General features: G+C 40.5%; 1 protein-coding gene across 5 annotated transcripts in view; it reads left to right on the forward strand.

Moving 5' to 3' along the window:
• Nucleotides 1-15,924, forward strand: part of ANO4 (anoctamin 4) — a 473,781-nt gene that overhangs the window by 398,756 nt on the left and 59,101 nt on the right. For all 5 annotated transcript variants that reach the window (XM_055395518.2, XM_055395515.2, XM_055395519.2 and 2 more), the window contains one exon: nt 14,602-14,684. In XM_055395518.2, the coding sequence (XP_055251493.2) occupies nt 14,602-14,684 (83 nt within the window). The remainder of the gene's footprint in view (nt 1-14,601; nt 14,685-15,924) is intronic.

Below are 15,924 nucleotides of genomic sequence, written 5' to 3' on the forward strand. Positions count from 1 at the left end.
CTCATATCCATTGAGTTGGTGATGCCATCCAACCATCTCATCCTCTGTTGTCCCCTTCTCCTCCTGCCTGCAGTCTTGGCCAGCATCAGGGTCTTTTCCATTGAGTCAGTTCTTTGCATCAGGTGGCCAAAGTATTGGAGTTTCAGCTTCAGCATCAGTCCTTCCAATGAATACTCAGGACTGATTTCCTTTAGTATGGACTGGTTGGACCTCCTTGCAGTACAAAGGACTCTGAAGAGTCTTTTCCAACACCACAGTTCAAAAGCATCAATTCTTCGACACTCAGATTTCTTTATGATCCAACTCTCACATCCATACACGACTACTGGAAAAACCAGTAGCTTTGACTAGATGGACCTTTGTTGGCAAAGTAATGTCTCTGCTTTTTAATATGCTGTCTAGGATGATCATGACTTTTCTTCCAAGGAGCAAGTGTCTTTTAATTTCATGGCTACAGTCACCATCTGCAGTGATTTTGGAACCCAAGAAAATAAAGTCTGTCACTGTTTCCCCATCTATTTCCCATGAAGTGATGGGACTGGAAGCCATGATCTTTGTTTTCTGAACGTTGAGTTTTAAGCCAACTTTTTCACTCTCCTTTTTCACTTTCATCAAGAGGCTCTTTGGTTCTTCTTCGCTTTCTGCCATAAGGGTGGTGTCATCTGCCTATCTGAGGTTATTGATATTTCTCCCGGCAACCTTGATTCCAACTTGTGCTTCATCCAGCCCAGTGTTTCTCATGATGTACTCTGCATATAAGTTAAATAAGCAAGGTGACAATATACAGCCTTGATGTATCTTCCTAGTAAAATAATTATAGAGCTTTAATTTAATCATATATAAAAGTCCGGAAAAATTCGTAATAAATGATTAATGGTGGTTACCTTTGGAGAGGAGGTTATCTTTCATGGAAGGGTAAGTGAACAGTGAGGAGACACCTTTTACACTATATATTTTCAGTTTGGTTTGAATGCTTTTTACAACATTTATGCATTTCTTGTAGAACATAAAAGGCCAGAAATCTCAATTTTGAGGTTATTGAACTCTACTCACTCGAGACTTAGGTTCATGTTGCTCCCTATGTCTAGAATGAATATTAGGATCTTTGCCAACTTTCAAGGCCCAGATGAAATGGCATCTTCACCAGCCAGAAAGTGTCTTCCTCCTTTGAATTTTGATAGAATTTGGTTTATGCCCATTCTTTGGGCACTAATAATAATTTGTATACACGATTTTTCCCATAGGTTCATGGTCCACAAGGCCCATTATGGTCATGGGAATCCTTATACATTTCTTTTAAAGACAAAGAGATTAATGTTTATTGGAAGGATGGACGGATGGATAAATGGATGGATTGGAGGAAAAGAAGGAAAAGAGAAGAAAATTACCATAAGAATTTATTTTTTAAAAAATACTTATTTGGTTGTGTTGTTTTTGGTTGCGGCACATGGGATCTTCATTGCATCATATGGGATTTTGTGGTGCATGGACTTTGTAGTTGTGGTATGCGGGTGTAGTTGCCCTGAGGCATGTGGAATCTAAGTTCCCCAACCAGGGACCAAGCCCACATTCCCTGCATTGCAAGGCAGATTCTTAACCACTGCACCACCAGGGAAGTCCCACCAAAAGAATTTCTTTATGAGACAATGAATACGTTTAAATGGCCTCTTTGACAAGTAGAAATATAAACCCTTGTTTCTTTAGGGGGCTTGTCCTATATATTTTATGTCTTCTTTACCTCAAGCTCTTCAAAAGAAAATGGTCCCACCCACCACAGCTCTGTTGAAGGGACATTTTTGAACCCTCTGATACCAGTTCCTCTCACCCAGTGGGTGTTTGTCCCAGGAGTAGTCAAACCACAGGTTGGTGAAAGTGGCCTAGGAGAAGTTCTGAGGTTCTGGCCAAACAGGAACTGGTAGTGCCACCCAGAGTCTCATTCTTAAGAATGTGGCTTGGAGAATGTGGAAGGACACTGGGAATGGGTGGTGGAAAGTGACACTGAAATATGCAGAGAGGGAGGAAGGGAGAGGGACTGGCAGTGGGTGGCAGTGAGGACGGAGAGATTCTCAGCAGACTGAAGTTAGGACCAGTCAGAACCTGGAAATGAGCAGAAACAAAGAACTAGTGGGAGAAAATTAGAATAGAGCGTACAGAAACCACCTGGTAGCCAACTTGGAGAAGACGCAAGACAATCCCCCAAAGAGAAACAGAGACAGAATGTAGCCAAGTCATGTGGAGTATCAGGGTGAAGCCCAGGGTCTCTTATGTCTATAATCTCTCAAGCTGTTGGCTTCCATATCCTGTCTGAATAGGTCTCTTTTAATTCCTGTGGGATTTCTGCCTCCTCTTGTGGGCCTTGCAAAAGCCCTCATGATTTGTGCTACCCATTACTGTATCTCTTGCAGACAATGGAAGCTAACCATAATAGAGTTTTGGTTCAGGAATGACCTCTCAGGTCAAGAATGTGTATCTGGCTTTTCTAGAATGTATTGGTAACCATGATCATGAAATATAATAAGCCATCCAGTACTGCAGTTTTGCCATGGTTACAAACGAGGAGACTGAAAAATGTTCTCATTTCCTAAACCAGTGGTTTCCAAACTTTTTCAAGACATGACACATAGAAAATGATAATACTTGTACAATATGCTAATGTCCATGAAGGAGCCTGCTTGTGGCCAGGTATAATACTGATCTAAGCATCCTAGCCCTCAGTTCAGTTCAGTTCAGTCGCTCAGTCGTGTCCGACTCTTTGCGACCCCATGAATCACAGCACGCCAGGCCTCCCTGTCCATCACCAACTCCCGGAGTCCACTCAAACTCATGTCCATCGAGTCGGTGATGCCATCCAGCCATCTCATTCTCTGTCGTCTGCTTCTCCTCCCACCCCCAATCCCTCCTAGCATCAGACTCTTTTCCAGTGAGTCAACTCGTTGCATGAGGTGGCCAAAGTATTGGAGTTTCATCTTTAGCATCAGTCCTTCCAATGAACACCCAGGATTAATCTCCTCTAGAATGGACTGGTTGGATCTCCTTGCAGTCCAAGGGACTCTCAAGAGTCTTCTCCAGCACCACAGTTCAAAACCATCAATTCTTCAGCGATCAGCTTTCTTCACAGTCCAACTCTCACATCCATACATGACCACAGGAAAAACCATAGCCTTGACTAGACGGACCTTTGTTGGCAAAGTAATGTTTCTGCTTTTTAATACGCTATCTAGGTTGGTCATAACTTTCCTTCCAAGGAGTAAGCGTCTTTTAATTTCATGGCTGCAATCAGCATCTGCAGTGATTTTGGAGCCCCAAAAAATAAAGTCTGACACTGTTTCCACTGTTTCCCCATCTATTTCCCATGAAGTGATGGGACCAGATGCCATGATCTTCGTTTTCTGAATGTTGAGCTTCAAGCCAAACTTTTCACTCTCCTCTTTCACTTTCATCAAGAGGCCTTTGAGTTCCTCTTCACTTTCTGCCATAAGGGTGGTGTCATCTGCATATCTGAGGTTATTGATATTTCTCCCAGCAATCTTGATTCCAGTTTCTGCTTCTTCCAGCCCAGCATTCCTCATGATGTACTCTGCATATAAGTTAAATAAGCAGGGTGACAATATACAACCTTGACGTACTCCTTTTCCTATTTGGAACCAGTAGCTGATGGGATTAGGACCTTGCAAACCTATAATCCATTCCTGGCACACATATGGGGAAGCTCTGCTTTGGGCTACTGGTCTACTGTGTAATGAGTTAACACTTCTGTAGAGAGAGTAGTGTTCTGGAAGAATTAATACCTAAAACTCTTTTGCCCACTTCAGTGTCCCATCAATTTAACATACACTTTGACTGAAATCATATTTTCTTCTCCCATAGTTACCCAGAAGTAAAATTCTGGTAGAATGATAATTGTCTATAAGGTAGAGGTTGTCATCACCACCCCTCACCCAGTACCACCATTATAAAGGGGATGGCATTCCTTCCTTGCAAGCTGGAACCTTTTATACTGGGGATAACAGATCGATTTTTATTATTTTATCTCTGTCAACCTCAGTGGACTGAAGTGAAGCCTGAAGCATGGAGGTTGCAAGTAGATGGACTGGGGATCTGACAGCACTCGTGTGTTGGAGGGTATTCATTAAGAATCTGATAGATGTTGTGTAATAACCAGTGACCACAAGGGAACATTTTGGGGCCACTCCAGGCAAGGCAAGCCTGGAATAATTCATTTTCTGAATCACTTTGTCTTCATTGACAACTCACTGTTTAAATCCTGTACTGTTCCCAGAAGTAAGCTAGTTTGAGAAAAAGAATGATTTACCCCAGGTGTTTCTTTGTAGATAGGACTTTGCCTCTTGCAGAAATCTAGACTAGCCAATAATAGTAATGATTACAATAACACAAGCCTTTATTAAGGGTTTACTGCATCCTGGACACTGTGCTAAGAGTTGTACAGCATCACTTCAGTTAATCTGTAGAGCAACCTTTGACAAAGGGACTGTCACTGTTTCCATGTGACAGATGAGAAAATTGGGCGATAGATAGAAAGTGGTAAGGCCAGGAGTTAAAACTGGACAAGCTTAGCTCCTCCACTCCACCACTAGGATCATGTGCTGTCTGTAATCCTGTTTGCTTCTGCTTCAAAGAGCTGAATTTTAAGATAAAGCACGGTTACACTCATCCTGAGCCCACTATAAATGCTGCTTTGTGACGGCAGTGTTCTGTAAAAACATGTCAGTTCTAACGAAGCTTGGTTTAATGGTCTCAGGACCAGACTTTACGATTGACAAGTTACAACATTTAGGAAAACACATGCACTTTATTTTCGGGAAACTGCTGGATATGGAGATGAGGAGAACAGATGTAAGTGGTTTACAAGGCCTCAGAAGGGATGAAGTTGATGTGTTTGCTTTGTTGCCTTTTGCTTTGTGTTCACCAGAGAAACAATAAGTTTCCATTTGGAAATCATCTGTAGAATCCGGAAGGGCCTTTGTGTGGGGTTAGAAATCTTGACAGAGCTCTCTACCACCTTTGTTCTTGTTTGTATGTGCATGATGGCAGGGCCTCCTGGGGACCCGAGAGGTATTGGATTGGCCAAAAAGTTTGTTTGGGTTTTTAGTAAGCGCTTACAGAAAGCCTGAAGGAACTTTTGGCCAACCCAATATACTATAAGCCTAGGGCTCTGGACTTGAATCAGAGTGGTTTAGAAAGATTCAGGGACCAGAACATTTATGGCTTAAATTAGCTCTCTCCCTGCTGCTGCTAAGTCACTTCAGTCGTGTCTGACTCTCTGCAACCCCACAGACGGCAGCCCGCCAGGCTACCCCATCCCTGGGATTCTCCAGGCAAGAACACTGGAGTGGGTTAACTGCGGCCTACCAGGCTCCTCCATCCATGGGATTTTCTAGGCAAGAGTACTGGATTGAATTGCCATTGCCTTCTCTGAGCTCTCTCCCTAGGGGAAAATAAAATGAGTTGTTGGAGAGTTTGATACTGGCAGAGATTTGCCAGGAAGGATATTATCTCCCTCTGTTCTCTTTTTGTTCTCCTTCCTCTGTTGTTTCTTTCTTCCTCTTTTAGTGTTGCCGAAAATTAAATTATCACCAGTAAACAAACAAATCAAGATCCTCAGAGCTTTCAAATCAAAATAAAAAGTTTGTGGTTGTTTAAATGCAAATTCAAAGATTCTGTATATGGTCTCATCTGTGATTGATGAAGAATTTTTTTTTTGCATAAATTATATAATTTGTCTTTGTTTTTAGATATTTACACTAATTTTATTTTTTATACTCTTATGCTGCTGCTGCTAAGTCACTTCAGTCGTGTCCGACTCTATGTGACCCCATAGACGGAAGCCCACCAGGCTCCCCCATCCCTGGGATTCTCCAGACAAGAACACTGGAGTGGGCTGCCATTTCCTTCTCCGATGTGTGAAAGTGAAAAGTGAAAGTGAAGTCGCTCAGTCGTGTCCGACCCCTAGCGACCCCACGGACTGCAGCCTACCAGGCTCCTCCATCCATGGGATTTTCTAGGCAAGAGTACTGGAGTGGCTTGCCGTTGCCTTCTCCGTTATACTCTTATATCATCCAACAAAAACTGGTGATTGTATATTGAAAAGTAGAAAGATACACATTTACTAAATTCCTATTAGGTACATAAGTACAGTCACATATGACATGTCATCACTTTCTTATAACCCACCAGAAAGAAATTAATATTTCCCTTTTGAAGATACTGAGGCTCAGAGAGGTTATGTTTATGTCACTTGACCCAAGATTACCTAGCAGCTGGTAAGTGGCAGAGTCTGGATTTAAACCAGATCTAATCTTTCTTTTCTTGGGCTCCAAAATCACTGAAGATGGTGACTGCAGCCATGAAATTAAAAGACACTTGCTCCATGGAGGAAAAGCTACAACCAACCTAGACAGCATATTAAAAAGCAGAGACATCACTTTGCCAACAAAGGTCCATCTAGTCAAGGCTATGGTTTTTCCAGCAGTCATGTATGGATGTGAGAGTTGGACTGTAAAAAAAGCTGAGTGCCGAAGAATTGATGCTTTTGAACTGTGTTGTTGGAGAAGACTCTTGAGAGTCCCTTGGACTGCAAGGAGATCCAACCAGTCCATCCTAAAGGAGATCAGTCCTGAATATTCATTGGAAGGACTGATGCTGAAGTTGAAACTCCAATACTTTGGCCACCTGATGGGAAGAGCTGACTCATTTGAAAAGACCCTGATGCTAAGAAAAATTGAAGGCAGGAGAAGAAGGGAACAACAGAGGATAAGATGGCTGGATGGCATCACCGACTCAATGGATGTGAGTTTGAGTAAACTCTGGGAATTGATGATGGACAGGGAAGCCTGGCATGCTGCAGTCCATGGAGTCACAAAGAGTTGGACATGACTGAGCAACTGAACTGAACTGAATCTGCCAACTCAGAGTTGTACCAAAATATGTCCATGGTGGAATGCACCTTCTATAGGCTGTTATAAGATTTCATTTCTCAGCAGACACTGTATATTCTGTCTGTTGGCACTGGGTTTACCCCAAAAAATGAATAAGATGTGATCTGTGCTTTCAAAAGTTGGTAATTATAATAGTGGGCATTAAGTCCGATTTATGAAGGGACAGTGAGGGTCCATGCAGCCAACTGCCTGAGGCAAAAATGAAAGGAGAAAAAGTTTCACCCAAGGGAGAGATGTTAGAACCAAGTCTTAAATTTGCCAGGCAAAGGAGTGGAGTCAGGGAGAAGTTTGAATAACATTCTGAGCTGAAAACCATGTGGACAAAACTCTGAAAAGGAATGCTTAAACACTCCATGTGCTAGGGACATAGAATTTATCTTAGTTTCCTAAGGGTGCTGTAATAACATGCCACAAAGTAGGTGGCTTAAAACAACAGAAATTTATTCTTTCACAGTTCTGGAGGCAAAATGTCCAAAATCAAGGTGTGAGCAAGGTGGGCTCCTTTGGGAGGCTCTGAGGGGAAACCTGTTCCCTGCCTTTCTCTTAGATCCTTGTGATGGCCAGTGATCCTTGGCACTCCTTGGCTTGTTGACACATCACCCCAATCTCTGCCCCCACCTTCACCTGCATTCTCCCTGTGTCTTCACATGGCAGTATTCTTATATAAGGACACTAATCATATTCAGTTAAGGGCCCATCTTACTCCAGGATGAACTCAACTAGTTAATCTGTAGTTACTTTATTTCCAAAGAAAGTAACATTCTGAGGTTGGGGTTTGAGACATAAAAATATTTTTGCCAGGGGGGACACAATTCAACTATAACAGTGCATTTTGAAGCCTGAATCCTGCTTATCACAGGACATCGGTACCACAACAGACAACCATGGCTTCACCCTGTAGGCAATAGAAAGCCAAGTGAAGTTGTAAACTTGGATGTGACATCATCAGTTGTGAACTGTGGCAGCAGTGGAAGGGGTAAAGGGGGGACCAGTAAGTAACAGGTAGACACTTAGAAGGTTGTTCCAGTGCTCAGTCAAAATTTTATGCAGAATTGGGTATCAGAGAAGATCTTAATTACAGAATAAGAACATCATACATAAATGCGTTTTCCTTGCTTTGTTTGTATTAGGCAAAAACTGAAAATAACCTAAATATCCAACAATAGAATGGTTAAGGAAATTGTAAGTAGCCATTAAAAATTCTTTCAAAGCACATAATAACATAACACAAAGCTGTATTTAAGTTTTCTATAGGATGCAAAGTGTACAAATAAAGTGTGATTTTGGGTATGTGAGTGTTACTGTGTACAAGTTCCTGCTGCTCACTGCTCAGTTCAGTTCAGTAACTCAGTCGTGTCTGACTCTTTGTGACCCCATGGACTGCAGCACGCCAGGTCTCCCTGTCCATCACCAGCTCCTGGAATTTACTCAAACTCATGTCCATTGAGTCGGTGATGCCATCCTACCATCTCATCCTCTGTTGTCCCTTTCTCCTCTCGCCTTCAATCTTTCCCAGCATCAGGGTCTTTTCAAATGAGTCAGTTCTTCCCATCAGGTGGGCAAAGTATTGGAGTTTCAGCTTCAGCATCAGTAATTCCAATGAATATTCAGGACTGATTTCCTTTAGGTTGGACTGGTTGGATCTCCTTGCAGTCCAAGGGACACTCAAGAGTCTTTTCCAACACCACAGTTCAAAAACATCAATTCTTCAGTGCTCAGCCTTCTTTATAGTCCAATTCTCACATCCATACATGACTACTGGAAAAACCACAGCCTTGACTAAGTGGACCTTTTTTGGCAAAGTGATGTCTCTGCTTTTTAATATGCTCTCTAGGTTGGTCATAGCTTTTCTTCCAAGGAGTAAGTGTCTTTTAATTTCATGGCTGCAATCACCATCTGCAGTGACTTTGGAGCCCAAAATAGACAAAGTCTGCCACTGTTTCTACTGTTTCTCCATCTATTTGCCATGAATTGATGGGACCAGATGCCATGATCTTTGTTTTCTGAATGTTTAAACCAACTTTTTCACTCTCCTCTTTCACTTTCATCAAGGGGCTCTTTAGTTCTTCTTTGTTTTCTGCCATGAGGGTGGTGTCAGCTGCATATCTGAGGTTATTGATATTTCTCCCAGCAATCTTGATTCCAGCTTGTGCTTCATCCAGCCCAGCGTTTCTCATGATGTACTCTGCATATAAGTTAAATAAGCACGGTGACAATATACAGCCTTGATGTACTCCTTTTCCTATTTGGAAACAGTCTGTTGTTCCATGTCCAGTTCTACCTGTTGCTTCCTGACCTGCACACAGATTTCTCAAGAGGCAGGTCAGGTGGTCTGGTATTCCTATCTCTTGAAGAATTTACCATAGTTTGTGGTGATCCACACAGTCAAAGGCTTTGGCATAGTCAATAAAGCAGAAATAGATATTTTTTTGGAACTCTCTTGCTTTTTCTATGATCCAGTGGATGTTGGCAATTTGATCTCTGGTTCCTCTGCCTTTTCTAAAACCAGCTTGAACATCTGGAATTTCACAGTTCACATATTGTTGAAGCCTGGCTTGGAGAATTTTGAGCATTACTTTGCTAGCATGTGAGATGAGTGCAATTATGTGGTAGTTTGAGCATTCTTTGGCATTGCCATTCTTAGGGATTGGAATGAAAAGTGACCTTTTCCAGTCCTGTGGCCACTGCTGAGTTTTCCAAATTTTCTGGCATATTGAATGCAGCACTTTCACACCATCCTCAAGTTCCTACTGCTCACTGCTCAGTTCAGTTCAGTTCAGTCACTCAGTCGTGTCTGACTCTCCGCGACCCCATGAATCACAGCACGCCAGGCCTCCCTGTCCATCACCAACTCCCGGAGTTCACTCAAATTCATGTCCACAGAGTCGGTGATGCCATCCAGCCATCTCATTCTCAGTCGTCCCCTTCTCCTACCGCCCCCAACCTTTCCCAGCATCAGAGTCTTTTCCAGTGAGTCAACTCGTTGCATGAGGTGGCCAAAGTATTGCAGTTTCAGCTTTAGCATAAGTCCTTCCAATGAACATCCAGGATCAATCTCCCTTAGAATGGACTGGTTGGATCTCCTTGCAGTCCAAGGGACTCTCAAGAGTCTTCTCCAACACCACAGTTCAAAAGCATCAATTCTTCAGTGATCAGCTTTCTTCACAGTCCAACTCTCACATCCATACATGACCACGGGAAAAACCATAGCCTTGACTAGACGGACCTTTGTTGGCAAAGTAATGTCTCTGCTTTTTAATATATTATCAAGGTTGGTCATAACTTTCCTTCCAACAGGCCATTAAATTGAGAGATGAGGTTTGGGGTAAAGAATAGCAACTCTGGGCTTCCCTGGTAGCTCAGCTGTTAAAAAAACCTGCCTGCAATGCAGGAGACCCCAGTTCAATTCCTGGGTTGGGAAGAACCCCTGGAGAAGAAATAGGCTACCCACTCCAGTATTCTTGGGCTTCCCTCATGGCTCAGATAGTAAAGAATCCACCTGCAATGCAGGAGACCAAATTTAATGCCTGGATTGGGAAGATTCCTCTGGAGGAGGGCATGGCAACCCAATCCAGTATTCTTGCCTGGAGAATCCCTACAGAGGAGCCTAGTGGGCTGTAGTCCATAGCTTGCAAAGAGTCGGACATGACTGTACAACTAAGCACAGCACAGCGACTTTATTTGAAAAGCCAGCAGACTGAGAAGATAGTTGACTAGTGTCTTAAAGAACTATCTTGCTTGGGTTTGGATGCCAGTTTCATTTTTAGAACAAAGCGGGAGAAGTGAGGAGGTAAAGTAAAAGAGGCTATAAGTCGTTGCAGGTATTTCCTGGTTCTGGCCAGACTCTGGAGGGGAATGTGTTAATTTCTTCTTTCCTGCAGTCATTCAATGGTGGGCCTGGTCAAGATGTTTCTTGTGAACCTAAACAAAGGTATTTTATAATATATTGCTGGTGGTTTTCTCTGAGTGACAGAATCATGAAATGTTTTTGTCAGCTTTGGTTAGGTATAATTTGAATAAAATAAAATCTAGTGCTTTTTAGGTGTACATTTTGACAAGTCATGTCAAATCGTATATAGTCATGTAACTGTTACCATAATGATGACATAAAACATCTTCATCCTCCGGAAAGGTTCCTCATGCCTCTGAAGTCAGCCCCTTGGCAACCTCCAACATGCTTTCTGTCATTACAGTTTCATCTGTTCTGGAATTTCATACAAATAGAATCTTTCGATATTTAGCATTTTGTTTCTTCCAGTAAGATTAATGCTGTTGAGATTCATACGTGTTGATGCATATGTCTATAATTTGTTCTTTTTAGTACAGAATAATATTCCCTTGCCTGAGGTATACTGAAATTTGTTTATTCATTTTATTCGTTTATCCAAATGTTAATAAGTATTTGGATTCAATCCAGCTTTTGTTCATCTAAGACTTAATGGCTCTTATAAACTTCTTTGCACGTTCTGTATAAAAATCTTTGTATCTATTTCTCCTGGAAAAATAATTGAGAGTGGCATTGCTGATCATAGAATAAGAGAATTTCTAACTTTATTTAAAAAAAAAAACTGTAGCTATGCAATTGTGCATTCCCAACAGCATTATATGAGCACTTCAGGTGTTCTACATCCTTACAAATAAGTGGAATTAATAGTCTTTATCATCATAGTGAATATATAGTGTTATCCCATTGTGGTTTTTTTTTTTTCCTGGTCTTTCTCTGGGATGGATTTTTTTTTTTATTGGAGGCTAATTATTTTACAATATTATATTAGTTGGTTTTGCCATATATTGACATCAATCCGCCCCGGGTATACATGAGTTCCCCCTCCTGAACCCCCCTCCCCCCTCCCACCTCCCTCCTCCCTTTATCCTCCCTCTGGGTCATCCCTGCACACCAGCCCTGAGCATCCTGTAACATGCATCAACCCTGAACTGGTGATTCATTTCACATATGACAACATACATGTTTTAATTTGCATTTCCCTGATGACTACTGATGTTGAACATCTTTCCATGAACTTGTTTGCAATCTACACATCTTTATTGAAGTGTTTGTTCAAATGCCCATATGTTACTATCTTCTTATATTTAAAAGAGTTATTCTTTTAATCTGGATAGAAGTCCTTTAGCATATATATGTTTGCAAATATTTTTCCAGTTTGTGATTTTCATTTTTATGTTCTTAATGGTATCTTTTAAAAAGTAAGAATTTTTTACTTCTAAAGCTCCAAATTAGTTTTTTTCTTTTATTCTGTGCTTTTTATTTAAGAAATCTTTGCCAATTAAAGATTCCTAAGATTTTCTTCTTTATTTTCTCCTAGAGAACTTATAGTTTTAGATCATATATTTAGGTCCATGAGTTATCTGAGGATGATTTTTGTACATTGTGTAAGGTAAGGGTCAGATTCATTTCTCTGTGTATGTGGGTATCCAGTTTTTCCTGTACTACTTGCTGTAAGATTATCCTTTTCTTCCTTGAATTTTCTTGCCATTTTTTGGTTGAAAATCAATTGACCGTGTGTGGGTCTAAACCTGGAATTTTTTCTGTTTGATCTATACATGTACTTTTATATAATAACATCCTCTCTTGATTATTATAGTATAATAGTAAGCCTCAAAAACTTATTATTTTAAATCGTTTGGTCTACTTTAGGTCCTTTGCATTTCCATATAAATTGTAGAGTTATCTTGTCAACTTCTTCCCCCTCCAAAATGCTAATATCTGATTGCAATTGAGTTGAAGCAGTATATCAATTTGGGAATACTGAAGACTTTATATCAAATATTTCTATCCATGAATGTAATTTAGCCATTTATTTAATTGTTTCATAATTTATTTAAGCAATGTTATATAATTTCCAGTGTACAGATCTTGCATGTTTTTAGAAAACTTTGCAGAATCATATTATCTAGTATTTCAATTATATATGTTAGACCACTCAATATTGTCCTACAAGTCACTTATGTTTTGTTAGACTTGTTAGTCTTATTAGTCTAAGACTAACTTAGACTTGTTAGTCTAAGATGGATTAATAAAGACTTTGAGTAGCATCACCTCAGTCAAGGTCACAGCTTGCCACATGATGAATTTGTGCCAGACTTAGGAAGAAAAACTTAAAACTTTTAGAGTATTTTGAATTTTGCCATTGTAGATAGGGATTATATTGCCATCTTACATTTGCTTAGCAGGATATTGAGAATTAGAAATGTTAATTCATTTGCCAGTAGTAGCACAGCTTGTATCTGAACTGGATTTCAAGTCTAAGAATGTCTAAGTCACAAACCAGAGAGCTCTTAACTGTGTCCATGGGGTCACAAAGAGTTGGACATGACTAAGTGACTGAACTGAACTGAGGGCAAAGGGGAGCAGAAAAGAAGGAAGTTATTATCTCTCTTTGGAATGAACATTTGGATGTTTACTTTTCTCCATGAAACTGATTCCAAACATAGGACATTGACATATTTTCCCTTTCTCTAATCTGACTACACAGTAAGACCCAGTAGAGAAGGATCTGACAATTCCCTCTCCTAGGGTGTCTCTGTGCGATTCTTAGTTGCAGCCATCCTCTGAGTGAGTGAGTGAAAGTGTGTGTGTGTCCCCTCTTCTGGCTTGTGGCTTCCTAGGCAACAGGAATGTGTCTTGATCATTTTTTGACCTGTCATTTTATAATACTCAGCAATTCGTTTGTGTTGATATATTTAAACTGAATTGAGCAGAAAGTTACTTTGGCTAAACGAGGATCACCATCAGCTTTACCTGGGTAGTAAAGGTAAATGTTGAAAAAGGTTGGAACAGGTTGGAAAAGGTTTTTTAATACAATTTACACCCTTGCCTTTATTTTTTTTAAGTAATTAATTTATTTTTTATTGGAGGCAAATTATTTTACAATATTATATTGGTTGGTTTTGCCATAACACCCTTGACTTTAATATGAGGATACTTGTCCTAAGGAGGATTGGAGGGAATGAGAAATCTCTGCCAATTAAATACATGTGAACTGATAAGTTTTGTTTTTGCTTTTCTGTTCCGCGCTTTTTAACACATTATTGACCAGGGGATTTTTGTAGAAACTAACGCCTGTGGCTGGCAGTTTGTTAGTAGTAGTAGTTTAGTTGCTAAGTCATGTCTGACTCTTGCAACCCCACAGACTGCAGCCTGCCAGCTCCTCTGTCCATGGGATTCTCCAGGCAAGAATACTGGAGTGGGTTGCCATTTCCTTCTCTGGCAATTTGTTATGTAAGCGATTATTGATACATCTCTAGTCAATAATGTTAAGGTGACAAAAGATGTAGTAATATATCTCTGGTCAATAAGTTGTTAAATACTCTATCAGCTGGAAAGATATTGGTAACCTAGTTTTTTGTATTCTTACATCCCAGAAGCTTTGTCATTCTAATAAGTCTGTTCTGCCATGACTTGCAAATCAGTTTAATTTAAATCTCTTGAGTTTTCATTATGTTTGACACAGGCTTAGTAATTCTCAGAAAATGATCTTTGTTAAATGATGTTTAGCTAGCAATTCTGATATTCAAGAATGCTTACACAAACAGCTATCATTCTTTACAATGGCTTCATTATCTATTGACACAGTTCAAGACATTGTTTTATTTGAAAATGTCTGTCTTTCTCTGCTTGTTCCAGCAACAGTTTTCCTGGAGTTTTGGAAAAGACGGAGAGCAGTAATTGCTTATGACTGGGATTTGATAGACTGGGAAGAAGAGGAGGTTTGTATTATTTACCTCAATTAAAAAAAGAGCAGATAATCAAGAAATACACAATCCCTCTTGAGTCATCACTTTCTGCTCTGTGACGGAAGTCAGGTTGAATCATAAAGCATTTTTATACCTGTCTCTGCAAGAAATTTCAAGCAGTATAAAAATGTAGCAGAAGAATTTTAAAAAATACATTTTCATTTCTTAGTGGAGTAAGAAGTTCATGACTAAGTAAAGCATTTCACTTATATGTAGAGGCATCAGAAGAATTGGTAGTAAGATTTGTTTAGTTTCCTTAAACATTATCCATTCTCTTCTGTGTCAGAAGAATATTAGTTTACAGTTATAGGCCCTTGAATGTAGACCTCCTATAAAGTTCTCCAAGGAAATGATTAAGTTTTCAGGACCCTGGACAGCTCAGAAGGATTCTCACATTATAAATACTGAGGGAGAACCACTACTCATGCAAGCTCTTTGGTTGATGTGTTAAAAGCCAGCCACCGCTATATGAAACTGTCCAGCAGAGGTAAATTCGGGCCCTCAGACTCCACTTTTTCAGCATGTTACTATCCCTTCCAGGCTAGTACACCATGCCCTTTCCTAACCTGTGTCTGGTCTTTCTGTCAAAAGACTTGAGGCCCCATGCCGAGTTTGGTCATCGTACGTCTCTCGGACCCTCCTTTCCCTTGAGAGTCACTCCAGGCCTGAACTCGTCTTTCCTTCCTCTCATCCCCTGCCTCTCCTGAGTTCCGTTTCCTGAGAGCCTACAAGTGCAAGTAAATCCAATGCACTACTCATATATGATATGATCATGGGTCTTAATGGGTGTTTTCCTTCCAAGAGACACATATGTTTATTTTTATAAATTAAATGGAATCATCTGTAAACATAACTGAGAATTTTAGCCCTGGGATAGCCTTGGTAGGGAACATAATTTTGAGGGGAATGTTTTTTCCTTCAAAACATACCTTGTGGATGGATGCCTTTTCTCCTCAAGCCCATGAACATATTTGGGTAGTTTTTAAACCTAGACATGATACTGGGATTTTCAGCAATCCTTGTTTCTGTGCTAAGGCCCCTCTCAGGCTTGTATAAGCATTCACTCTCCAGAAAATGGTTTCCTGAGTTGGAAGGGACCGCCCAGGTTTCTGAAGGCTGCCAGCTGCAGCAAGGCTGCATTCGAGACTTCCTCCTGGGTGGAGGTGTTCTGGTTTTTGTTCCATGTTTGTATGGGAGTAGCTTTCACATGGGA

Source organism: Moschus berezovskii, chromosome 6, assembly GCF_049115385.1.
Source record: "Moschus berezovskii isolate FMDL1 chromosome 6, NW_MosBer_1.0, whole genome shotgun sequence".
Taxonomy (NCBI): Eukaryota; Metazoa; Chordata; class Mammalia; order Artiodactyla; family Moschidae; genus Moschus; species Moschus berezovskii.